The sequence below is a fragment of the Dunckerocampus dactyliophorus genome, chromosome 15 (assembly GCF_027744805.1).
Source record: "Dunckerocampus dactyliophorus isolate RoL2022-P2 chromosome 15, RoL_Ddac_1.1, whole genome shotgun sequence".
NCBI classification, from domain to species: domain Eukaryota; kingdom Metazoa; phylum Chordata; class Actinopteri; order Syngnathiformes; family Syngnathidae; genus Dunckerocampus; species Dunckerocampus dactyliophorus.
This window is the reverse complement of record NC_072833.1, coordinates 16,366,914-16,383,601: the sequence shown is the minus strand read 5'-3', so window position 1 is coordinate 16,383,601 and position 16,688 is coordinate 16,366,914. Positions and strand designations below refer to the sequence as shown.

General features: G+C 42.6%; 1 protein-coding gene and 1 pseudogene across 1 annotated transcript in view; both read right to left on the bottom strand.

Moving 5' to 3' along the window:
* The window catches only part of shroom4 (shroom family member 4), a 38,288-nt gene that overhangs the window by 14,912 nt on the left and 6,688 nt on the right, over positions 1–16,688 (bottom strand). The window contains exon 2 of the mRNA XM_054753583.1: positions 5,309–5,460. Within this exon, the coding sequence (XP_054609558.1) occupies positions 5,309–5,460 (152 nt within the window). The remainder of the gene's footprint in view (positions 1–5,308; positions 5,461–16,688) is intronic.
* On the bottom strand, positions 11,413–11,531 carry LOC129168568 (5S ribosomal RNA; annotated as a pseudogene).

Sequence of the window (16,688 nt, the reverse complement as noted above, 5' to 3'; positions counted from 1 at the left end):
CAGTGTTCCGCAACCAGGACGAAAACCACATTGCACCTCCTGTAGCCGAGGTTCAGCTCACGGTCGTACCCTTCTCTCCAGTATCCTGTAATAGACTTTCCCAGGGAGGCTGAGGAGTGTCCTCACCCTATAGTTGGAACACACCCTCCGGTGACCCTTCTTGAAAAGGGGAAGCACCATCTCGGTCTGCCAATCCAGAGGTACTGTTCCCGTCTTCCACGCAATGTTGAAGAGATGTGTCTGCCAAGACAGTCCCTCAACATCCAGAGCCTTGAGGAACTCACCCCCAGAGCTTTGCCACCAGGGAGTGTTCTGACTACCACAGATACCTCACCAAGGTGATGGAACTGTCCGTGTTCGTGTCCTCAGAATCTGCTTCCTCTATGGAAAGTATGTCAGTGGGATTGAGAAGGACCTCAAAGTATTCCTTCCACCGTCAGACTATGTCCTCAGTCGAGGTCAGCAGGCTTCCATCCCAACTGTAAAAAGTGTGGACCAGGCACTGCTTCCCCTTTCTGAGGCATCGGACGGAACTTCTTCGTGGCCGACCAAAAGTTGTGCTCAATGGCCTCACCAAACTCCTCCCACACCCCAGTTTTTGCCTTGACCACCGCCAAAGCCACGTGCTGCTTGGCCTGCCGGTACTTGTCAGCTGTTTCAGGAGCCCCACAAGCCATCCACGCTTGACAGGACTCCTTCTAGGTAGGATTCAATAGGACTCGTATGAATCAGTGTGAACGAAACATTAAGGTGTCTCCTAATTTGTTCCATCCATCCATCCATCCATTTTCTATACCGCTTCTTCCTCCTAATTTCTTCACGACTGTAAATTAAATTTGTGCAGCCCCCTATTGGTTGTGCTCAAAACACTTGCAGACATCCTCAAAGTTCGATAATCGATAATCACTATAATCGCTTATAGACAATTAGATGCTAAGATGTTTTATTTGACAGCAGCCATGTTTTTGAACCAATCTTGCTCAAATTTAAAATTTTACAGATGTGTGCTTGTCACTCACTTAAAAGTGTGTACTGTATTAAATTCAGTGGTGATTAGTCTACTCTAAACGTTCTAAAGTTGCAGTAGGTGTAACAAATTTCAAGTAGTCTGAAACATCAGTAACAGTACAACCATGTGGTGTATTTGTAAAAATACAACCACAGGCAACACAGTAGGGGTGAATGTTTTGACAAATTTTCACCCTTTTGTGTGAGGCGGTTCAGGAGTAGAGGAGTTAGAGAAGAGTTAGCTTACACAAACAAATACACTCCAGACACAAAATGAGGCCATTAGCTTTACAAAACTTCCTTGGGCTAAAATCTCTTGCAGACTCTATGAAAATGTGTGTGTATACGCGTTTGTGTGACGTACATGCATGTTGGTTGGCGGATTCTTTGCATTCCGCATGTTGCCTTCAAAGGGGATGAATGGTTAACAATGCCGGAGAAGCCTAAACAAGCTCACCTCCTCCACATCCCTTCCATTGTGTGTCTGCCTGCAATCAGGACCTATTTGTTTTCTTTATGGCTCTCGTGGTGTGCGTGTGTGCAATCAGACCCTTTTTTGTTTGTCTTATCATTGCCCTTGAAGAAAATATACCTTGTTTCAAAAGTAGCAGGTATTCAGGTTGTGCAAATATGTATGTGTATTCAAGTTAGGGTAGAAATTTGTGGGGTCAGAGGTCAATGATGTTGGGCCCAAGTTCAGCCCAAATGAGTTTGACAAGTTTCTTTCACATCAAACTCATCCAAGCATGCCTTTATGAACTTCACTTTGTCCGCTGTGAAGAGAAAGGGAGCTGAACGGAACTTTTCCCGCAAAGCTGGGAGCGCACAATTCTCCGCTAAGATGACAACCCCCGACTGATTGATGAATTAATTTATTTAAATAGAACTTGTGTGTGTGTGTGTGTATATGTGTGTGTGTGTGTATATGTGTATGTGTGCGTGTGAAAACAAGCTTTGGGGGTTAAAGTTAGTTTAGGGTGAGTGGTTGATGTTATGAAAGTAGTGGTTACGGTCCAGGAAATGAACATAAGTCAAAGTCATTTGAGGGAACACGACTGAGTGTGTGTGTGTGTGTGTGTGTGTGTGTGTGTGTGTGTGTGAGTGAGAGGTCTTGAGGAATCCCAAGAATGTCTATTGTTGGTAAAGGAACCGATGATGGGGGGCAGACTATTGTGTTGCAAGCGTCTTGGCACCGCAGACCTCAGTCCTGCACAGGTCCCCAGAGAGCCTGTGGTCGTACTTCAAAACAACAGTGTGTGTGTGTGTGTGTGTGTGTGTGTGTGTGTGTGTGTGTGTGTGTGTGCGTGCGTGTGCGCATTCATCCCATCCATCTGTCTGCGGTATCAACTCCAAACAATCCCATGCATGTGTGAGAGCCAGCAAAACCCATTGTGACGCTCTGAACCAGCATCTGTTAACAAGAGATAAGCGCGAGTCAGCAAGTCCAGTGGAGCTGCTGCGCCGCGGGCGCAACACTTCCGAGGTGACATGAGTGGTTGTTGCACGTGTGGACAAACTGCAACTATGCCATTTCCCCCTTGGCGAGCAAGAATCCTCAAGAAGGTCCTCCTGGCCACACATCCAAAGTGCCCATTTCCTATTCCGTCAGCGGATGCTCTTTCTCCTCACAAAGCTGGATGGAAAACAATGATGGGAGACTTTGTGAAGAAGAGGAAATTGTGCAAAAGTGTAGGAATGTCCTCTGCTCTGCCTCTTCCAGTTGCGGTTGGATCTAACAAAAGGATTGCAGAAGAAACATTTCCAGGTCGAGGCGACAAAAAACCTAACCAAAATGTTCTTTCCCATCCAGAAATAAATCACAAAGATCATTAAAAACAAAACACGCAAAGAGAAACCTGGATTTCAACAATCTAAGTCACGACAATCATGTGGGAGGATTTTTTCCTTTCAGTGACACAACATGAATAAACATAGCGCTTTTTTAAAAGGTCTCCTTGCTAAGAAAAAACAAGCACGCCGGTGCTTCCCAGCATAAGTTGGCTTGTAAACCAGTTATAAAGCATCCGCGCTGAAATTAAATCCAAAACGAACCCAAACAAACCGCCATCCAAGCTGCTGGCAAACACGTCAAATTCCCGTGGTTTCCCAAATTTAGCCTGCAGGCCTCCCGGTGGCTCGTAACACAGTCAGGAACGGAGGACATTTTATCAGACAAAGAAGAAGCGTGGATTACCAGGTTATCACAAATCGACCTGGATAAAACACAATTCAAGTCAGTCCGACTTATGAGGTTTAATAACAGCCTCAGAAAAATCATAGCACAGGCACAGTAAGTTCATGTGAAAAGTTAGCTTACGCAAACAAATACATTCTTCACAGTCATGACTGGAGCGGTAAAGCAAGCCACTGCAAAGATTCCTAAAAAGAAATTATTGGAAAAGGCAATGAAAACTTTTTTGCCCCCAAGACTTTTACAAAACATGAGTAAATCTTGGCTTCTCATTTAATTCCTCCAGATACATCATCCAGTTATATCCACTGGCCGTTAAAGGCCTCCATTCATGCTATGAGAGCAATGACGAAATGGTGTCATAACACGGTTTGTCCTGCAGAGTGTGCTGTGACTGCTAGCACACATACGGTCATAGAACACTAATACAGTAGATCCCTGCCTATGTGCACTTTGACATATTTGTGCATTTGGCAGATTTTTTTTCTCTGATTAATTTTTTCATGGTAACTTAAATAGAAAGTGGTTTGATGGCACAGGGTAAAGAGTGCTGCAGCTATAATGCCAGCAAAGGGCGCTGTCTCACAAGTTAATTCACTAAATATTTTTAAGCAGGAAGATGCTTTCACAAGACATGATGTTGGGTAACAGCACGTTTAGTAAGTGCGATATTGTGTACTGTATGCTGTTTCTTAAAGGGACTGTGTGCAACTGGCTTAAGATTTAAAATTGTTCAACCAAAAAAATATATCACCACCACCACCAGCTAGCATATGTTAGCAATAGTGGTTTAAAAGAACACACTGAACAAAAAAAAATTCAATATTTTTCACAATTACAAATTATTGTAATTATTAAAAATTTGTAAAAAAATGCATAAAAATTGTTGGCCACTTCAATTCGTGATGAATAAGATGACAGTGGCTGTCACTCACAGCTGTCTCGTAGACACGTACACGTCTGTAGCGAGTGCATATACACAAAAGCAGTCTCAGAGAAGCCAAATAACAATTTGTTGTCATTCTGTTGTTATGACAGGCTATACATTCAATGACAGCAACTGTTAGGAGCTAAACTTTGCCAAATCGCTATCATTATCTGACAACAAACATAACTAATGCGTGTGTGTCTGTGTTACATGGGCTGTGGCTTACATCCTCAGAGCAGGTAGAGGGCAGGATATAATGTTTCATGCACGTTCGTAAGTTAGCACCCTCTAATCCCTTTGATGTGTAAAATGTAATTTAAAATGTGTTTAATAACTGAGAAGCATCTGATAGGGTTTCGAGTATAAAAAAAATAGTGTAGATGCTCAATATTGGCTTTCTTACTGATATCCGATATGCTGATATTGTTCAGCACTTTGTTACCAATACAGATATTGACAGTAGCTCTTCCCTCAAACTAATACGAGGTCACATCTTGCGCAATGAATGAACATGTTAAGCTTCTTTTACAGCAATTCAGCGAATATAAGACTACTAATACTATGTGTACTGTAACTACTGCTACTATAGTATATGCAATGTAAGTTATACTGAAAGTGCTATATTTATTTTAAACATTTTGTCTCAACAAAATAGTGTGTAAAAAAAATCATGATCAATCAGTCAACTATTATAACATGTCCTCCAGGTATTATTGGAGATCCCTAAAAAATGCCTATTTTTTAATGCTTTTCCTTAATGCTTTTAATGGGTGCGCGTTTTCTGTCATTCATTGGGGGTCTTGGAAAGAAACCCTCAGGAATAGCACTGATCTACTGTATTCTAATAACTAATATCTTGGGTACTTTAGTTGGCCACACTGCAAACTACAACCACACTATTAAATACACCATGTTGCTTTGAAATTGGATTTAATTAGATTGTGTGTTGAGTGTCATTCATCAGCTGTGCTACTCTGCACTTTTTTTAACCCTGTAAAAAGATAACGCACCAGACCCTCTTTGCTTGTCACCAGAGGTTATCAGCTCCGACACCTGAAGGTCAAAGGTTACTTCCTGGCCAGAAGATTCTCAGCCCCGCCCACCCCAACACACATCCTGTCCCTTTCCAGAGAAAAGGAAGGTGGCTGGCAGACACTGGAGTATTCGCCAGATGAGCTTACCTCCTGACGGCGAGTTTCAGTATCCTGTAGGAGCCTTTGATGAGTATGAGCGCTTCCTGGCGGCTGCCGTAGAGGGCAGAGCCATTTATGTTGATGAGCTCGTCGCCCACTTTGAGCTTCTTGCACTGGGCCGCCTTCCCTCCCTCCTCAATCTAAATGGGGGAGAAGACAGATGAGTTGGAGGGCAAACTCAGGAGGAATTAAGGGCGTATTCACACCGTGCCAGACTTGGGCACAATTCCCCCTCCATCTCCTGCTTGTGCAATCATTTCTGTTCTGATGACGCACTGCAATTTCACTGACTTTGCGGATTATTTCCAGTCTTATATGAAGTCGCTCTGATTATTTCTATTATGCTATGTGGCAGCTGTCATTAAATACTTGAGAGAAGAGAGATATCATAATTAAATGACACGTGACTGCACATGAATGTAGTGAGCAAGCGTGCAACTTGTTTTCACTTTGGGATTATTTTGAGTCTTTCTATTTATTTCTATTATGAAATGCGTTGGTTATCATTAAGATCCCGTGAGAAGCGATGATACTGCAGCCATTTCATGCCGCGGCTACGCTGCATGCATGCATGTTCACGCAATCATGCTGTGCCATGGTTCACCTCTTCCAATTGTGCCAAAGGAGGGGAAGTGTGCTAAACTTGAGCGTGGATCAGAGCACCCACACTTCAAATCGTGCCAGACTTAAGGTGTGGTACTACTGGCCTAGTGTGCATACGCCCTGCAAAAGCTGTCTCTGTCTCCATGGCAGCACTTCCTTGAAGTGCATCTCTTAATATAGCGCAGAAACTCATCACATTCCTTTCCGAAGTATGTGTGTGTGTGTGCGTGTGTGTGTGCGTGTGTCTGCACACCCAGACAGGGTGAGGTCACATTGGTGAGACAGAGAAGAATAGCCTCTCTGTGCGCTTAAAACACAGTCTCACACACCAACACACATGCACAGGTCAGACACACCCTTTTATTTTTATATCCAAGTGGTGAATTCACTTCATTTGTGTGTGTGTCTAGTGGCGCGCTGCCTGTGATTGTGCCCTGGAAAGGTCGGGAAAGCCCCACATTGGCCACAAGCCGTCATCACTCAGCTATCACCTAACACACACACAAACACGCACGCACGCACACACAACTATTTAACAAGAGGCTCTTTCATCGCAAACAATCGCCATCACTCTGACGAGAATGCGTATTTGCTTCGACAGACGATGAACACACTGCGCTCCTACATTAAACAGCATGACTTACTCAAATGTGGATGTACTGCACACGTGTGTGTGTGTGTTTGTGTGTGTGTGTGTGTGTGTGTGTGTGTGTGGATGGGGTGCAAGACGGTGCCTCAGCATGCAAAGGCAGTGAGTGAAACCTCACATTAGTGTGAGGTTGAGGCCGAGAAAATTACTACTTTTGCTTTGAGAAAGTCTGGAGGTGTGCTATGTGTACGCACACATGGCAACAAACTGGTAGTACGTGCCCTTTTCACTTTAGGGTTGTTCATTACAAGGGTTCCCAAACGCAAATCTGAAAGCATAACAGTTTCAGATCAGTTTCGGGTAGGGGGGACAAGTGCTGCAGCTATGAATCCAGCAGAGGGCGCTTAAAGTTCACTCAAGATTTGACAGCAGGAAGACACTTTGACAAGATGTGATAATGTGTAACTGCACGTTTTGGAAGCACTATACTGTATACTGCATGCCTGGAATTGTTTCTTAATGAGTAATTGAAAATGTGTTTAATAACGCATGAAATGACATATTTCAGTGTTCAGCGTATGAAAAATATATATTATTAGGGCTTTTTATGGGTGTGTCTATTATTTGCGTTTCATTCGCAGGGGGTCTTGTAATGTAATCCCTACAAATAGCGGGGGATCTACTGGATATCAATTTGGAAATAATGTGATATTTCTTTCATTTGAATAATAGTATACAATCAGGTTATTTTACTCTGACCTCACCTTGGGGTCAGAGTTGGCCAGTGAAGAGATAAATGACATTAAGAAGCTTTCTCAGTGGGGCTGCTGAAAACCTTCCCAGGCCAATGAGGACAATAGGGAGAAAAGAAAGCAAAAATTCAACACACATTATGACAGCAGCTACTTTAAATAGGGGTTTTTGTCTTCCGGGCATGTTAATGCAAGTCCCTTGTGTGTTGTGTGTGGGCAGAAGTTTGACGTTTTGTCATTTTGGATTAAAGCTAAGAGGAACTATCCAGAACTTTCTATAATGGCATTGAAGACGTTGTTGCCAGTCCCATCCAATGACTTGTCTGACCAAATGGAAACCTTCCTATGATTATTTTTTTGGCGGGTTTAAAAAAATTTGCACCCATACTGTGTCGAATTAGTAAATAGTTGCATCCAGACGGGAACGTATCACTGGGTGAAACTGATGTTATACATAAGGTACACCAACCTGTGGCGCTGTAAACACACGCGCAGACAGAACTATATGACACCGAAACTATAGAAGAAGAAAGAACGTATGTGCATAAAGTCAACACTTGTCTAGATCAGGGATACTCACACTTTTTCAGCCTGCAAGCTACTTTTAAAATGACCAAGCCCCAAAGACCTACCTCTTACTATAAATATAGAAAATATGTATATTTACTATATTTATAAAAAAATCTGAGTATGTATTTGTGTACGTTATACATGTCTATCAGGGGTGCACACACTTTTTCAGCATGCAAGTTACAATTCCAAATGAACTACTTCTTTCTATAAAACATAACATATATAAAATGTAACCGGTAATCTTTGAAATACTATTGTAAATATGAATTAAGTATTTCACATTTTCAAAGTTTACAGGTAATTAAAGTAATTGATATAATTATACTCAATATGGCAATAAAGACAATTACACATAATTCCTCAATAGTTGTGTACATAACCTGAGTACTGGTAATATGTCAGTCAAAATAGCTATGTAACGTTCATGAGGGCACACAGTTCATGTATTACATCCAGTTAGCATTTGCTGCCAAACACTACCGATATACCAGAATTTAAAATTATTATGCAAAAGACAACGCATCCGAAGTCAAGGCAACATATTAAAAAGGTTTCAGCAATGTGCACATTTTCCATTTCATCATGAAATAATAGTTTAAGAAGCGGACATGTAGAAAACACGGATTTCTATAGTGGAGTTCATGACGCCAAGCAAAGCCATCAAACAGTACACTTTTGTTTCTATATAAATAGCCGCTACAAGTGAACAGATACATTTTGTTATAGACAAAAGTATCTTACCACTGAGTTAGTTTATCAGTAATGAGAATAATAAAGATGAAAGTTGCATCTCCGTGTGCTTGAAACGCAGCGGGGGAGCAAGAGCAAATCAGGAGGAGAGCTTAATGTCAGCTGACTGATGTCGTATGACATCTACAATGTGACGTTTACGATATCGACCCAAACTACCTTGGCGATCTACCGGTAGCTTGCGATCGACGTAATGGCCACCACTGGTCTAGATTGACGACGAAGTGGAAATACTTCTGTGAGTCACTTTGGAGTGTAAGACAAAAAATACCAGCAGGTGAGTCTTGGCAGTCGAAGTATTCAGATATTTTGTCGGCTTATCACTTCTGGTCACATGACGGAGACAAGGCGGTGATGTCATCGTTTTCAGAAAACAGACGTTTCAGTTGTCTACACAGCAACAACAACAATGGATGCCGTTTTAAAAAAATACCGTTTCAGGACACTCAGAACTTAGTTTCTGTGTGGATGAAAGGCTGAAAGAATAAAATACGTGGCCAATTTGACCTGAAAACGTTTCTGTGGACAGCCCCTAAGACTGGATTTTGGGCGTTGACCACTACCAAAGCAAGAGTGTTTTTTACGCTGGTACATGACAATAGCAATAGATCACTATGAAGTCTGCAGCGCACGTCTTACACTTTTTTTTTTCTTTTTTTTTTAAAGAAACAAGCTCAAGAAGTTTAAGAACTAAGTAGCACCTCGTATTTGGTGTCAAATGCTGATACTATGTGGGAATGCATAAAGGTAAGTTTTGATGACTTATTGAGTGCTAATGTGCACATTTGTCTCACGTTAATTCATGCTAGCACACTGCCTTTTACCACACACGTCAAACAGCGATGTAATAATCCCTCTGGAAAAACTCCAGGCTTGAACTGGTGGATGGTGGGTTGCCATTCAGATGTTGTTCATGTCTTCGTTTTACACAATACATAATAAATAAGATAAATTAGATCGCTATAATGTACGAACCCCCCCCCACCCCACCCCCGGTTCACGGGAGACTTGTGGGAACACAAGCTGGTCCGTGAGTCAAAAAAGATTGGGGACCACTGACCTACAGCGTTCCAAGTCTGCACTAAAAAGAGCCATCAAGTTGACATGATTCAGCATGGCTCTATGTGGCCACACCCTCCAGGACAAAGACGCAGGCTACCCCCCACTGCACACCAGCCTCATGATCCATTCTTTTTGTCCGATTGGCCTTCTGCTCCCGAACACTGCTCTGGGATACCGATTGAATCTTTGGGATTCTTTGGGAATCTTTTGGGATACCACAGAGTAGGTTGAAGGTGGAATCCTTTCTCCCATTTCATTGGATCCTGTATGCAAGAGGCTCATTTTCCAGAGTCTGACTCATTTGTGTCTTTGACTCACTCTCCAAAAAGGAGGTCAAAGTCTGAGACCAATTCTGCTTTCTTACAAACTCTTCCCTGTGTAAGAGTAGTTTGCATCCAGGAAAAAATATGCACTGATACCTTAAAAAAATAATTTTATCCAGACCCTAAGGTCAAAAACAGTGTCTTAAAGTAATCTCATGAAAGTGCTATAACAAGCTGGCAAACAAAGCAAACAGGTGAGCAAAAGAAGCCTATGTTGTTATACTCCTGAACCGCTATACACAAAAGGGTGAAAATTTGTCAAAACATGCACCGCTACTGTGTTGCCTGTGCAATTATTTTACAATTATTTTTCTGACATATACACCACATGTTATTATAACCCAAAGTTTAACTCCATAAATTGGATTGACTTGAAATTTCAAGTGCGTCCACTATTTAAAGCTAAGTTTGTAAATAGGTAGAATGAAACAGCGTCTGCGTGGCCCTCCCTTCCCATTCCCTCCTCTCTCCTGTCATCACCAACAAGTCTTGTTAAAGGGATAGTTTGGATTTGGATATGACGCCGTATCCCAGTGTGCAGGTATGCGGCGGGAGACAAATATAACGCAGAGAGTTTTGTGAGGTTAGATTTTTTTGAGAAGGCATTGTTGTGATGCAAATGTATTAATCTTTTGAATGCATATTGTTTTGCGAAGCCAAACTCTTTACTTAACGGTCCCCAGCACCTAACCGGAACTACCAAGTTGGACCAAGACCAAGTGGGGGCTAAGTCGCTGTTAATGGACTACAATGCTGATGGAGATGTCATACAACTTCATGTCAAAAAATCCAAACTATCCCCTTAAATGTTAATTTATACATTTCATTCATCATTTAATTATTTTGTATTGTTTTCGGAGTGTAAAACTGTAATTATTCTCAGTAAAAATCCATCCATCTATTTTCTATGCCGCTTATCCTCATTAGGATCGTGGGACTATGCTGGAGCCTATCCCAGCTGACTTTGGGCGAGAGGCGGGGTACACCCTGGACTGGTCACCAGCCAATCGCAGGGCTCTGTGCTCAAATTTATCGACGATAATTGATCATTTCGACTTTTTTTGAAAACCATATCCATCCATCCATCTTCTATGCCGCCTCTCCTCATTAGGGTCACGGGGGCATGCTGGGGCCTATACCAGCTGACTTTGGGCGGGGTACATCCTGGACTGGTCACCAGCCAATCGCAGGGCACATACAGACAAACAACCATTCACACTCACATTCATAACTATGGACAATTTAGGGTCACCAATTAACCTAACCTAACATTTTTTTGGAAGGTGGGAGGAAACCGGAGTACCCAAAGAAAACCCACGCACGCATGGGGAGAACATGCAAACTCCACACAGAGATGCCCAACGGAGATTCCAATCCAGGTCTTTCCAATCTCCTGACTGTGCGGCCAAAATGCTAACTACTCGGCCACCGTGCGCCCCAAGCTTACAGCACCTGGTATTCCCAGGCGGTCTCCCATCCAAGTACTAACCAGGCCCGACCCTGCTTAGTTTCCAAGATCGGACGAGATCGAGCATTCTCATAGTAGTATGGCTGTAAAATGTGTTTTGTATTAATATTTTTGGGTGTCTGGAACAAATTAATTGGATTTACATATTTCTTATGGGAAAGAATGGTTCAGTTTTCATTCGTTTCGGTTTTTGTCAGACCTTTTGGAACTGATAATTAACAAAAACTGAGGTTCCACTGTATCTGTATTACATGTAAGTCATCCATGCCAGTGTACATTTTGGGGATAATTTTCTGTCTTCATCTGAATCTTCCTGATTGAACAAGGAGGGAAACATCTGCATACTTCTCCATTCACTTTCTGGCCTGGACCTCTGCCCTCCACTCGGAACCGTGTGAGGTTCTCCTCCCTTCCTAACACCCACGCTCACACAAGGGCTTCTTTATCAGGGCGGGAAAAGGAGGGAGGGGAACAACCCATGATGGAAAAAGGAAAAGCTCCCACGCTCATAGGCCAAGGAGTAGCTACATGTGTAAAAGCAACGTCTGATTGTAAGGGTACCCAATCCAATGGATCTGCTGTCCTGGAGGGGTCTCTTTGGTGGAGAAAACCCAGATGACCCAGATAGAGGAGTCTTTTCTGGGTAGCAGAAGGTGCTGATGGAGGAACATGTTGGTTTGAAGGGATTTCAGTAAAAGCGCGGCCACATGAAGTAACATTGTCATGTGAACAAACGAGAGTGGGGTCAACACTGCACGTTTTGTTGCAACTTGAGGACGAGTGTTTTTACATACCACTGAAGTGTTTGCATTTTGCTGCTTGGTGCCCTTAAGTCGTAACATCACACATTTTTAGCATGTACCACATTTCTTTAGGTTTATGTGAACACCCGTGGTCTTGACAAGGCAAGCCCCATAAGTTGCAATGCTGACTTTTCACTTTGTCCACTGTGACACTGAAGAAACTTAAAACCCTCATTCAAGCATGCGTGGCTCTTGTGCTTGTTTTTGTAGCGGAGCCGCTTCAATAATTATTTAAAATGTGGTATGTCCACTACACTGCAGGTCTCTTCATGTGTACAGTATATTTTTGTTAGCTTCATTCTCGGAATAAGACTAAATAATTCAGGCGAAATTAAAATGTGTCAGAAGTGCAGGGTAACCCTGAGACCACATACAAGGATAACACACAGAGCAGGAGACAAAATAAATGACTTCTTATGAGACATCATCAGCATGTCTTTGCGTCTTGCTGTAGGTGGACTTTGTCCCAATACTTTTGTCACATTGTGGAGACCTGCACTCACACACACACTTCTGGTGGAGTACGGAGGATGTTAGATCCGATGACCAACGCCGACAATGGCAAAGGTTGAAAGGTCCACAGTCTGGCAGGAGTGGTGTGGAACCAGATTGATCCATCAATGTCATAAATCAAAGACTGTGTGTGTGTGCATGCATGTGTGTGTGTGTGTGTGTACACGGTGACACATTAACTTAATGTGCACTAAAACCCTGTGCTGCCTGCCAGACCAGAGAGTTTTTTCCCCCTAAACACGACAATCCTGGACTTTCTCATCCCACATCAGAGCTGAGAGCTAAATGAATTACAACCAGGAAAAAGCGCACAGAATTTCAACTTTCTGCATGTTTAATCAACTTTCAGGAAACCAAAACCACTAAAATGTTTTGATGAATAAACAGCTTGAGCACACGGCTCCACCTTTCCCCACTTCCAACCCACAGAAATCCCATCTAATAGTCCCCTATTATGCAAAATTTAATGATGTTCTAACAGTAATGTGTGTCCCTAGAGTTTGTTTATGAGCACCAAACGTGAGAAAAATCTATCAGCTCCCTCAGTGGTTTGCTCCACTTTTGAGAGGAGAGGCGCTCAGATGGGTTTTTATGACATAATGAAAGAGAAATCCTTTTTCATGGACATGATACATGTATGCATGTATACACCAACCACTGTTACAAATAAAAAAGCAGGCTTCGCAGGGCTAGATTAGCAGCGATCGCTGCTCACTGTAATTGTAGTTTGCAGTGTGCATGGAGCTTCAGTAGGCCTGTCACGCTAACAAATTTTGCTGGACGATAATTGTCCAACAAATTATTTCTGATAAACAATATTATTGTCAACATTATTTTTAAATTTTTTTTTACTAATGTAATGATAATATATGGCATAATAATGCGAGTACACCGTTAAAAAGCAATAAAGTTTAGTTTCTAAAAAGCATTTAATATTGTAATTGGAATGTCAAGAGCATTTAAAAAAAAAATAAATTAAACAAAATAATAAACAAACAAAACAATGACAATAAAATGGACTTTCAGTCTCTTTTAGAAAAAACGCACATAAATAAAAACCACAATCATAAACAAAAACAATAAAAAACAGATCCTGTCTGTGTTAACAAAAAAACCACTTCAATAAAAACCACAGACAACAATAAAAACAATTAATCATATTTAGTTACCAAATTGCACTTCAATGCAATGTTCTTCAAAGCATTGTTAGTTAGCACAAGAGTAACACATTTCATCTTCTGTGGAAACAAGATATAAAACAATAGCTCCCCAATAGCTCCTTGAAATTGACATCAGATAGTCTTTTATACACAACAGGCACAACGACAGTATTCCATCATGTAGCACACGACACACACAGCTAGCGAATGCATACTTGAAGTGTGCATTAAGTGCGCTTTAAGTGTTCACAAAGTGGCAGAGCCAGAAATTTTTCATTGGGGTGGCCAACATGAGACCATTACTCATATAGGGGTGGCAATAATTTGATACCTGAAATGTTTACATGACCAGTGGGGTGGCCGGAGGAGTGACCAAGGGCCACCACTGGCCACCACGTAGCTCCGCCACTGCCTGTGAGCTCCCTGCACAATGACACAGCAGTCCAGGCACAGTGAGACGGAACTACCGCTGTAGCTACGGAGCCGAATGTCCAAGGTGAAACTAACTTCACCACGGTACACCGCGGACATGTTTCCATGGAAGTGTTGCGTTTTCTTCTTCTTGCAGGTGGCGGAGCTTGAGTGGCAACCAGCTCTGAGGCGCATTACTGCACCTGCCATGTTGAAGTGTTGCTCAGAGTTACTAACGAGATACGTCAAACGGATCATCCCGATCTCGTGGCGGAAGCCGATATTATCCGATCTTCAAAATACAGTGGATCGGCAGCCGATCCCGAATCTGAAGATCGGATCAGGACATCCCGAGTAAAAAGTAGATAAAGTACATAATCGCGCTTCTTGGAGACACACACTTGTGGACAAACACAGCTCATTAGCATTAAAGCTACAGACACACAAATTAGACAAAACTATTGTGGCACGTCTGACACTTATTTAAAATTGTTGGAAAATACTATACTATTCCCAAAAGTATCTCCCATGACTGTACTAGACCACGGGGCAGGAGCGGGGGGTGTTTCTGTTCCACCAAGGGCAGCGGAGTGACGACAGGATAAAATAAGAGCGCACAAAGAGTGTTTTGTGTCATTTTTTACCTCAACCTCGCGTCGCCTTGCCACACTCGGCCACAAGTGTGCACCGCACAGCAACCAGGAATGCGCATGTGTGTGTGTTACACTGAAAGTGGCAATAGACTGTAAACATGAAACGGAGGCATGTGTATTGCGGCCTTCTAATAGACCGGAAACTAAGTTAAAGTGTGGCTGTTTGCGTTGGTGAGTCATAACATAACGTAACATTTTCAGCAATCATTTCATTTCATACACCTTTGACCTCCACCACCTAACAGTACAGTATACTTTATATGCTCAGGATACCATGAAATAAAGTTACATTTTATCCACGTTTGAGTCATTCTAATGAGATGCATAAAATGTCATTTTTGTCAGACATTTGTTTGGACTATTGCCTTTAGTACGTGTTATTAGGGAGCACTTCTGACCTCTGGTAGTGTGTGTGAGCGTGTGGGGGTGTGTGCGTGTGTGTGTTTGTGTGTGCGTGCACGTGTGTGGGCGTGGTTGGAATGTCTCTATCTGTAATCTGTGCAGCTTTAGGCACTTTCCTCTCGGCAGCGTCTGGACACAGAGTTGAATGTAATCACACTATATGCACAACACACACACAACAACAAATCAGTCCAGTCAGGATGCATTTGTTGAGATTAGTTTGGGGATATTGTCTCACACACACACACACACACACACACACACACACACACACACACACACACACACACACCAAAAACACTCAGTTCTTCTTTGTTTGCAGCATGAACATTTGTTCTCTGGCTCATCAGTTCTCCTGCTACACAACATGTGTTTTTGCTTAGTCAGGACAGTAACGCACACACACACACACACACACACACACACACACACACATTGTGGACAATTGCATCTCTATCTGATGGCATCCTCATCTATCCCCCACTGTGAAGAAACTCTTACTGGAGACTACCTTTACTGGAATGTAGACTCCAAATCTCTCTCTCACACACACACGCAGACACACGCAGACACACACACACACACACACACACACACACACACACACACGGGGTGGCAATGGGATGTCCACCTTCCACCACATGTCCAAACATTCTTTGGCAAAATCCCGGGATTTCTGTCAGCGGTGTCGACATAAAGCAGTCCCTCCAGGATTTTGCAGGCTTTTTTTGTGATTGTTCCGGCTTAAAATGGCTGAATTTGTGGCAGCGTTTTTCAAAAAAGTTGCAGCAAAAGTTGCAATGGTTTACGGTGGTTTATTTATGCTTATTGTTATTTTTATATTGTGGTTATTATTATGCCGCACGGTGGTCTAATGGTTAGCATGTTGGCCAACACAGTCACAGTCTGGAGATCAATCCTAGGTTCGATTCTCCCTTGGGCATTTCTATGTGGAGTTTGCATGTTCTCCCCGTGCGTGTGTGGGTTTTTTTCTGGGTACTCCGGTTTCCTCCCACATCCAAAAACATGCATGTTAGGTTAATTGCCAACTCTAAATTGTCCATAGGTATGAATGTGAGTGTGAATGGTTGTCTATATGTGCCCTGCAATTGGCTGGCGACCAGTCCAGGGTGTACCCCGCCTGTCGGCCAAAGTCAGCTGGGCTCCAGCATGCCCCCGCGACCCTAAAGAGGAGAAGCGGTATAGAAAATGGATGGATGGATGGGTTATTATTATATTTCACTGCACGGTGGCCTAGTGGTTAGCATGTTAGCCACACAGTCAAGAGATAGGGAAGATCTGGGTT